This window comes from Schistocerca cancellata, chromosome 8, assembly GCF_023864275.1.
Source record: "Schistocerca cancellata isolate TAMUIC-IGC-003103 chromosome 8, iqSchCanc2.1, whole genome shotgun sequence".
NCBI lineage: Eukaryota > Metazoa > Arthropoda > Insecta > Orthoptera > Acrididae > Schistocerca > Schistocerca cancellata.
In genome coordinates this window covers 498675576-498686457 of record NC_064633.1, presented here as the reverse complement: position 1 = coordinate 498686457, position 10882 = coordinate 498675576, and the positions used below count along the sequence as shown (strand labels likewise).

The window sequence follows — 10882 nt, the reverse complement described above, 5'->3', positions numbered from 1 at the left end:
TCGTAAAGGCGAAATTCCGCGTTCCTTCTGATTAAAAATAGTTTTTAATGTAATATTACGAATAGCTAGCCTCCAATGTAAACGATACAATTTTTTTAATTCAGTAATAAATGTGTATCACAAACTAAATAATAGAAACTGAAAACTAAGTTAGCTATATCCTCCCTCCAAAGCCCCATAAATACATTTTGTTTGTAATACGTACTGGGACATTTCAGTTACGTTACACTACTGGGAAACACTGTTCATTACCACCAATATTTACTGAAATACGGTACATAGAATGGCAAATCTACACAGTGTCCTGTTTAGGCCTATACTTTACGCCAGTTATTGTAGTGTTAGCTTTTAATTTGGTACATGATGAAGACAAAGTGAGTTACTCAACACTTCGATTATCGACGATACGTACGTATTATACTGAAATGTGAACTTGAAAACTAAGAATTTAATTCTTTGAATTAACATACCTTTTGCAAATGTTTTGGGTGTGTAGGGAAAACTGATGGTACAGCATTTTCTCGGAGCCTTACTGTTGAAAGGGAAGTTCGGTCTATGTCCTCTCCTCGGAAATGCTGAGAACATATAGTGCTCCATTTAGACGCACGCCAATTCTTCCTCCTCACGGCATTCTCCCACAGAGATTTCCGACTTTCATTTTTAGGAAATCTAAAATCATACAGGAGAAAAACACGCTATAGTACAAGTACCGATGTAGCACACGTTCATTCACAATGAAGTTGTAAAATCACACTTAACGAGACAACTTACACATGAAATGTTATTCCCTTCGATTTCGCATCACAATCAGAACGATTCGTACATCCGAACACCACACAAGTCACCATAATAGCGCAAAATCCTTCCAAAAGCGAGCGACAAGCCTATGCACACAAGCTTACAGCAGCAATGTTTTGGTCGGATTGAGATGGCTACCCTCGGCTTCACAGAGCTTCACAGCTGTGACGTCACGGCGTCTCCCTCTATTCTTACCTCCATGGTTATAACACTCGGTGCTTCTCGTATGTGTGATCTCTGGCCTGTTGACTTCTTTGCAGTGAAACTTCAGTGATTTGTGTTTGGTAAACAGTGTATCACACGTGGTGTTGAAGAAAATGGGTGTAATTCAGCGTATAAAGTGAGTGTAGTGGAAAAACAAGATAACGTAGAAATTTAGTCTTGGCTGCTATGCGTGAAAAAATCAGAACCTTTTTGTTATTTGAAAAACTATGATTTTCTGAGTGGGCCGAAGGCTAAAGCGAGAAACCGCTTATTGATTTAAAAATACGAGATTTAGATGAAATAAATCTTGTTGACTTGTATTTGATCCCTTGTGGTTTGCAAATTGTGTTACGTAAAGATCTAGCCCTAGTCTCTAAATAAGTTTTACGTTTACATAATGAAAATAATAGTAATGACATAATTGTTTCAAAACTTAAGTTTGAGATAGTATTTCTGTATCCATTATTCGTTTGGCAACCAACAAGTTCTTCAATAGAAATACAAAGTGACGAACTGTCAATTACAGTTTCCACTTGCATCGAGTCACTTACATCTTTAGCGTACCACAAAGTATTATTGTGTAGGAATGGTTGGTTGAAATTTAGTGGAATTTTAAACCCATTATGACATGCTAAAGATAATATTATGTGAAAATTGACGTGTCATAAAATACTATCTATTTTATTATTGGTATCAACGTTGTAAAGCCTTATCTTCGTTGTACACAGATACAGCCTCAGATTATTCTGGTATTTATGTGTTTGCATGATTAAGAAGTAAAACTGGTATCATTTTTACCACTCCACATGAATTAATGCATAATAATTATTTTAGGAAAGCAAAGACTCATCGAGGAAAGAAAATTCTTCAAAGTCGAGAATCAAAATTAATAGAAGATCCTAAAGAAACTTTGTTTCTTCAGGGAAGAAAGACAAGTCAGACAGTTCTGACATGTATGAAAGACTTGGTAAGTCATCTTTCCTTTGTATTAATTTTTATTTATTATAGTATCTTGTAAATTATTACTAGTTCTTGCTGTCTAGACTATACATGAGAATTTCATATAGTATATTGTACTTTTTGTTCTACTTCACAAACATTGGTACTGTAATGCTGAGTCATTCCATGTCAAATCAACACAACTATTTTACCTCACACTCTTAGATTTTGCTGAAAGTTGGTATACTTGTACTGGGTGCTGAAACTAAGAAAAATACCAAATTTCAGTTTTTTACCTCAAACCATTCCTGAAATATGGTCATGTAAACTTTTCAAAAACTGGCCAAAAATGTGTGAACGGACTTTTTAAAAATTGCCCTAGGAGCTGCCCTAATTGAGCTAGAGAACTAAGAAAGGTGTCATTTTGCAGCATTTTTCATGCTCTTTCCAGTGATAGAAAAAAAAACATAGCTTCTAATTAATAACCTTTTTCAAAATGGTAATTAATATTTTGATTTAATATTTTTACAAAAGTACATAACTGAAAATTTTCAAAATATTTCCATAACTACTTCATACTATTGTAAATCACATGGCAAAATATAAATGTGGAATGATGATGGGATCATTGTAAAAAAAAATTATTCTGGACTCTTGTTTTTCACTAACGGCCATAGTTTGACCAAATTGACCTTTAACAAACAGGTACTTCTTTAAAATGTACTGAAAGGTAACTAAAAAGAGCCTATTAGAAATATCAAAACATCACCTTATTAAACCAAAACTAATCAGCACATTTTATAATTGATTGCTTATTTTAATTTCGTACAACCTCACTAACAGTATATTAACCGATATAACAAAAACAAGAAATTGAGCATTTAACTACAAACTGAAATAAAGTATGAATAAGTACAAGTATTTACATAACAGTTCTGGTCCATGATGTTTGAAATGGAACTATTAAACAAATTAAATATGTAATGCTTGTTTTTGAGTAACAGGTATCTGTACATAGCTAAATTTAAAACAATAGGTACTAACAATAATTTTGAAACAACTTTCTATAAAATATACATTAACACTAACCTGAGACAAAAATTAAGTTTTGAGTTGAAAGCACTTTCCCAATAAATTGTCTTAGAACTTGATATATTACATTTTAATAAAACTGACTGGGTTTGGTTTACATCACTTGCATTAAGAATGTATGTTCTCCCTGTCAGAGTAAATGGATTCACTTTTGTGAGAACATTCACAACTGACACCCACAGGACATCTGCATGTGCAGGATAAGAGAATGACTTAGCTGGTCCACATGAATGAAAAAAAGTTATTTTCGCTTCATAAAGTTCTTCAGTTTTTTCTAAAATGTACCCAAGCCACCAGTTTCTGCCATATACAGTGGTGACATAGCCTGATACATCTTGTAACTTCAGTTTGTCTGGTGATGTAGTTACTTCCCTCTCCGAACTCTGCATATCACCTGCGAAGTATTTGACTATTAATTTTGATGTAGTGTTGGGAATGAAAGCGTGAAATTGCTGTGTTCTTTTGATTGTCAATGCCTCTTAAAGCGGCTTTTTAAGAATATTTCGGAAGCAGCGCAGTCTTCTTGAGTGGAATATGCAAAATCAGCATTTGTGATATTATCTACTGCCCACTGAAATAGATCTCGTGCGGTTTGGATCTGATTTTGAAATTTATTTGATAGATATAAGATTAGCCCCCCCCCACCATGACCCCATGAACCATGGACCTTGCCGTTGGTGGGGAGGCTTGCATGCCTCAGCGATACAGATAGCCATACCGTAGGTACAACCACAACGGAGGGGTATCTGTTGAGAGGCCCCTTCCTGAAGAGGGGCAGCAGCCTTTTCAGTAGTTGCAGGGGCAACAGTCTGGATGATTGACTGATCTGGCCTTGTAACAATAACCAAAACGGCCTTGCTGTGCTGGTACTGCGAACGGCTGAAAGCAAGGGGAAACTACGGCCGTGATTTTTCCCGAGGGCATGCAGCTTTACTGTGTGATTAAATGATTATGGCGTCCTCTTGGGTAAAATATTCCGGAGGTAAAATAGTCCCCCATTCGGGTCTCCGGGCGGGGACTACTCAAGAGGATGTCGTTACCAGGAGAAAGAAAACTGGCGTTCTAAGGATCGCAGTGTGGAATGTCAGATCCCTTAATCGGGCAGGTAGGGTAGAAAATTTAAAAAGGGATATGGATAGGTTAAAGTTAGATATAGTGGGAATTAGTGAAGTTCAGTGGCACGAGGAACAAGACTTTTGGTCAGGTGAACAAGAGGTTATAAATACAAAATCAAATAGGGGTAACGCAGGATAGGTTTAATAATGAATAAAAAAAATAGGAGTGCGGGTAAGCTACTACAAACAGCATAGTGAACGCATTATTTTGGCCCAGATAGATACGAAGCCCATGCCTACTACAGTAGTACAAGATTATATGCCAACTAGGTCTGCAGATGAAGAAATTGATGAAATGTATGATGAGATAAAAGAAATTGTTCAGGTAGTGAAGGGAGACGAAAATTTAATAGTCATGGGTGACTGGAATTTGAGAGTAGGAAAAGGGAGAGAAGGAAACATAGTGGGTAAATATGGATTGGGGGAGAGAAATGCAATAGGAAGCCGTCTGGTGGAATTTTGCACACAGCATAACTTAATCATAGCTAACACTTGGTTCAAGAATCATAAAAGAAGGTTGTATACATGGAAGAATCCTGGAGATACTAAAAGGTATCAGATAGATTATATAATGGTAAGACAGAGACTTAGGAACCAGGTTTTAAATTGTAAGACATTTTCAGGGGCAGATGTGGACTCTGACCACAATCTATTGGTTATGAAGTATACATTTAAACTGAAGAAACTGCAAAAAGGTGGGAATTTAAGGAGATGGGACCTGGATAAACTGAAAGAACCAGAGGTTGTACAAAGTTTCAGGGAGAGCATAAGGGAACAATTGACAGGAATTGGGGAAAGAAATACAGTAGAAGAAGAATGGGTAGCTTTGAGGAATGAAATAGTGAAGGCAGCAGAGGATCAAATAGGTAAAAAGAAGAGGGCTAGTAGAAATCCCTGGGTAACAGAAGAGATACTGAATTTAATTGATGAAAGGAGAAAATACAAAGATGCAGTAAGTGTAGCAGGCAAAAAGGAATACAAACGTCTCAAAAATGAAATCGACAGGAAGTGCAAAATAGCTAAGCAGGCATGGCTAGAGGACAAATAATGGAAACTAGAAAGCTGCATGGAGTATATACAGGGTCTATACAGGGGCGCTGTTCTTGAGGACAATATTATGGAAATGGAAGAGGATGTAGATGAAGATGAAAGGGGAGACACGATACTGCGTGAAGAGTTTGACAGAGCAATGAAAGACCTGAGTCGAAACAAGGCCCCCAGAGTAGACAACATTCCATTGGAACTACTGACGGCCTTGGGAGAGCCAGTCCTGACAAAACTCTACCATCTGGTGAGCAAGATGTATGAAACAGGCGAAATACCCTCAGACTTCAAGAAGAATATAATAATTCCAATCCCAAAGAAAGCAGGTGTTGACAGATGTGAAAATTACAGAACAATCAGTTTAATAAGCCACAGCTGCAAAATACTAACACGAATTCTTTACAGACGAATGGAAAAACTAGTAGAAGCCGACCTCGGGGAAGATCAGTTTGGATTCCGTAGAAATACTGGAACACGTGAGGCAATACTGACCTTACGACTTGTCTTAGATGAAAGATTAAGGAAAGGCAAACCAACGTTTCTAGCATTTGTAGACTTAGAGAGAGTTTTTGACAATGTTGACTGGAATACTCTCTTTCAAGTTCTAAAGGTGGCAGGGGTAAAATACACGGAGCAAAAGGCTATTTACAATTTGTACAGAAACCAGATGGCAGTTATAAGAGGCGAGGGACATGAAAGGGAAGCAGTGGTTGGGAAGGGAGTAAGACAGGGTTGTAGCCTCTCCCCGATGTTATTCAATCTGTATATTGAGCAAGCAGTGAAGGAAACAAATGAAAAATTCGGAGTAGGTATTAAAATCCATGGAGAAGGTTCGCCGATGACATTGTAATTCTGTCAGAGACAGCAAAGGACTTGGAAGAGCAATTGAACGGAATGGATGGTGTCTTGAAGGGAGGATATAAGATGAACATCAACAAAAGCAAAACGACGATAATGGAATGTAGTCGAATTAAGTCGGGTGATGTTGTGGGTATTAGATTAGGAAATGAGACACTTAAAGTAGTAAAGGAGTTTTGCTATTTGGGGAGCAAAATAACTGATGATGGTCGAAGTAGAGAGGACAGAAAATGTAGACTGGCAGTGGCAAGGAAGGCGTTTCTGAAGAAAAGAAATTTGTTAACATCGAGTATAGATTTAAGTGTCAGGAAGTCATTTCTGAAAGTATTTGTATGGAGTGTAGCCATGTGTGGAAGTGAAACATGGACGGTAAATAGTTTGGACAAGAAGAGAATAGAAGCTTTCGAAATGTGGTGCTACAGAAGAATGCTGAAGATTAGATGGGTAGATCACATAACTAATGTCAAGGTATTGAATAGAATTGGTTAAAAGAGGAATTTGTGGCACAACTTGACCAGAAGAAGGGATCGGTTGGTAGGACATGTTCTGAGTCATCAAGGGATCACCAATTAGTATTGGAGGGCAGCGTGGAGGGTAAAAATCGTAGGGGGAGACCAAGAGATGAATACACTAAGCAGATTCAGAAGGATGTAGGTTGCAGTAGGTACTGGGAGATGAAGAAGCTTGCACAGGATAGAGTAGCATGGAGAGCTGCATCAAACCAGTCTCAGGACTGAAGACCACAACAACAACAACATGAGATTAGCTTCTTTTGAAAGGTGTAAACCACAGTTTTATTGTGCTCCAGGCAATCAGAAACAATGAAAAAGCTCATATGCTCAATTTTGTCTTCCTGTTTGTAATATATAACGAAAGGATGAATGGTAATCTTGTCCAGTGGAAACTCTGAGCTTCATCCTGTAGAACTATACTATAATTTTCTGAAAAATCACATATGACAACAAATTCAGATTCCATAAGGTTTTCTCTTGTGGAGTTAAGGAATGTTCGTTGTTGCTTGGCAATGAAGTCATGCCGAATCAAAGTCGACATCTTACTACAAAATAAATCTATGAATCCTTCAGAAGTTTTCTGAACAATTTCCAGATTACATCGGCCAACTGACATTGACTGTCGGAACTGAACTTGTTCAATTAAGTTTCCATGAAAAGAGCCTTTTAAAATTTTATGTATGACAGTTTCTCCTGGGCAGTATTCACAGTTTCCCATGTTGCTATCAACTGATGATGGATTGCAAAGCTCTGACGTACTACCTCAAAGGTCAGTTTGGTCAAACTAGGGCCGTTAGTGAAAAACAAGAGTCTGGAATAATTTTTTTTAACAATGAACCCATCATCATCCCACATTTATATTTTGCCATGTGATTTACAACAGTGTGAAGTATTTATGGAAATATTTTGAAAGTTTTCAATGATGTACTTTTTGTAAAAATATTAAATCAAAATATTAATTACCATTTTGAAAAAGGTTATTAATTAGAAGCTATGTTTTTTTTTGTCTATCACTGGAAAGAGCATGAAAAATGCTGCAAAATGACACCTTTCTTAGTTCTCTAGCTCAATTAGGGCAGCTCCTAGGGCAATTTTTAAAAAGTCCGTTCACACATTTTTGGCCAGTTTTTGAAAAGTTTACATGACCATATTTCAGGAATGGTTTGAGGTAAAAAACTGAAATTTGGTATTTTTCTTAGTTTCAGCACCCAGTACAAGTATACCAACTTTCAGCAAAATCTAAGAGGGTGAGGTAAAATTTTTATTTAAAGTGTGTTGATTTGACATGGAATGACTCTGCTTTGTTTACTGAAAAAGCTAAAAAGATAATTTAATGAAATTTTTATTGCTCTCAATAAATTAGGAAAAGAGCAGGTTACCACTCATAAACCAAAGAAAGTATAATACTATACTAAAAGGCAGCACTGTCATAGTTCTGTGTTTGAATGCTTGTATGACTGTAGTACATAGTGCATCGGCCTCATATAGCATATCAAAAGTGCTGTGACTGAGGACTTGGGTTGGTCTAATATGATAGTATTTCTTACGTGGGTCATTCCACGTTAAAGGGACCAACATTAAAAAGTGTCCTCACTCGACCATCTCCAAATCTAATGAAATTTGGTGTGAAGATTCTACATGGTCTTTGATGGTTATATACAAAGTTTCAGACCAGTATCTTCAGTGGTTGAATTTTTAGGGGATTTTAAAGAGAGGTTACTCACCTCCACATCATGTACAAAGGTGCAAATGTGCCAACTTTGCTAGGCTTTTTTTTTTAAAGTTCCAGCATACATTTGGCCATTTGCTTTAATACACATAGACAGCTTTTTATGCTGAATCACAACATGGCAAAAATTAGGGATTTAGCCATACGTAAAATTCGATACAAGCCTCTAAAGTGGCTAAAAAATTTGTCGCGCTGTTGTGAGAGCCATGGTTTGACCGACCAATGCTACTTTTTGTATGAGCCATTCAAGCCAGAGCTTCAGATGGCTATTCCTACCTATGATGTGTAATATCAATCAAATTTAACTAGCACTGGATGCCCAGATGAAAAGATGTGCATCTGCAAAGTTGGCCAAAATTTTCTAATTGCAAATTTTAGGGTATTTTTGGGGGGGGGGGGGCAATATCTCAACTGTGTCGTCTTCAATTTTTTTTCCCACAGCTGGATAGAGCATCCTTTAAGCTTTGAAAGCTATACTGTTTAATTTCTGGATCTTGCATATTGATGAGTAAGAATATCTATCAAAAGTAGGGACAGTAGATTACTGATAAATACAAAAATTAATACAATTTGAAGCCGTAAATTTAAAAAAAAGTGTAATTTTAGTGTCTGAATAGTGTAAGATTTTCATGTGGTTTAGGGAAAGTAACTATGCTAATAAGAAGTGTTTTTACTTGAATTTACAGTGTAGAATATAAATATAACAAAACCTCACAAAGTGCCTTGAAGATTATAAAATCTAGAAGATCATAATGGAATGTTATGTTGCTCTAGAAGGTTTTACTCCTACAATGCAGTGTTACTCAGTTTCCATTGATATTTTAAAGCAGCGATAGTTTTTTAAGGCTCTACCCTCACAGCAGTGATATACATTGCTGAATAACCACTTTCAGTTGCTGCTTTCATTATTGGACATTTTCACAGTGTCACTCTTTTGTGCAGTGTAAACTTTGTTGTTGACACTGTACAATCGTAGTGTTGAGTGCTGAGTGTTTGACTAACCAGTAATCATTGTTGTAGCTGAAGGTAAGCACAAAAACAATATGTTTGATAGCCTAATTTTATATTTTATATAAAGATGACACTGAATATTGTCTGTAGTCATCGCCATTCTATTATGGCAAAAGGGAACTACAATCAGTTAAGGAAATATCACCAATTGACAAGGAGCTTTTTCAATGTAGGTCTGGGCTTGTTTTTACTGAAGATGCCCAAATTTTTTCATACCAGAATGTCTTGTTGATGACAAAATTTCAGTTCCTGCAGAATTTCTGCAACCCATTTGTTTAAAGAAAAACCTATAACACGTGTAAAACACTGCAATGTCTCATAAGTTGAAGTTACTAACGACGTTTTTAAATCTGGTCAGAAAATTTGTACCAAATATAGACATGAAATGCCCAAAATGAATCATCCCACCAGGATAAGCAAGAATCACCATCTCCTGAAGACATGGGTCTTGTTGATGCTTGCTTTACTGCTAACACTTCATTATCATCACTTGGAGAATCACTACCAAAGCTTTAGCAGAGCAGCGAAAGGGATTCAATGGGATACATAAAGTGCAAATGTCTGAAAGCCCAAGGCAGCATTACAGCTGCTGGTGTGAGCCAGGTAGTTATTGCTCAGATACAAATGGAAGAGTGCATAAATGTAAAGTTGTGGACATCTTAATTGAACAACTTAATCTTAAACTTCAGACTTCAGGCAATAGCAGTAAAGTTCAAATTTTGACCCTGGCTCTAAATAGCTGCACTACTGAAAAATCACTAAAGAATTTGCAGTTTCAACTAAGATGTTGAAGAAGGCTAGGAAACTAAAGATGTAACATGGGATTTTGGCAACACCTGCAAACCAAAATGGAGGGTAAAGCTCATTGATGAAATAAAACAAAATGTCCTCACTTTATTTGAAGATGATGAATTTATCATTTATGCCCAGGCAAAAAGGATTGTGTTACAGTAAGATTAAATGAGGAAAGATTCATAAGGAGAAACGCCTGCTCCACTGTAACCTTAAAGAAATGTTCATTGCATATTGTAAGCAATATGGAAATGAACTAAGCTTCTCAAAATTTTGTGAGCTCAGGCCGAAATGGTGTAGTACAGCTGGTGCTTCTGGATTACATTCAGTATGTGTTCATGCAATTCAACAAAATGTCAAATTAATGTTGGCTTCAGCAACATTCATCCAAGACGACTACAAGGATTTGATGAAAAAAACTTTACCCAGTTTGGAATAAAAAAAATTTATGCTCCAACATTGTGAGGAATGTCCAGGAAAAATGCAGCTAGAGGCTTTTCTTGAAGACTATGATCCTGAAGGAACAGCGGAATACAAGCAGTGGGTCCATGCTGGCAGAGACACATTGGAGACTTGCCAGAGAACTTTTGAAGATTTCATGGAGGCATTGATTTTGAAAATTACTGTTTTAAGAAGCCATCACTTTGTGTCAGAATACCAAAGTTTATATCTTAAGCAGCTAAAAAGAAATCTTGCAGAAAATGAATTAATTATATTGATAGATTTTGCTGAGAATTATTCATTTGTTGTTCAGGATACCATGCAAGGATTCCATTGGGAGAATAGTC

At 36.6% G+C, this 10882-nt stretch overlaps 1 protein-coding gene across 1 annotated transcript in view; it reads left to right on the top strand.

Moving 5' to 3' along the window:
• The first annotated feature begins 1004 nt into the window (after positions 1-1004).
• Positions 1005-10882, top strand: part of LOC126095115 (ribosome production factor 2 homolog) — a 54949-nt gene continuing 45071 nt past the window's right edge. The window contains exons 1-2 of the mRNA XM_049909824.1: positions 1005-1138; positions 1837-1969. Coding sequence (XP_049765781.1) covers positions 1116-1138; positions 1837-1969 — 156 coding nt within the window. The 5' untranslated portion in view covers positions 1005-1115. The remainder of the gene's footprint in view (positions 1139-1836; positions 1970-10882) is intronic.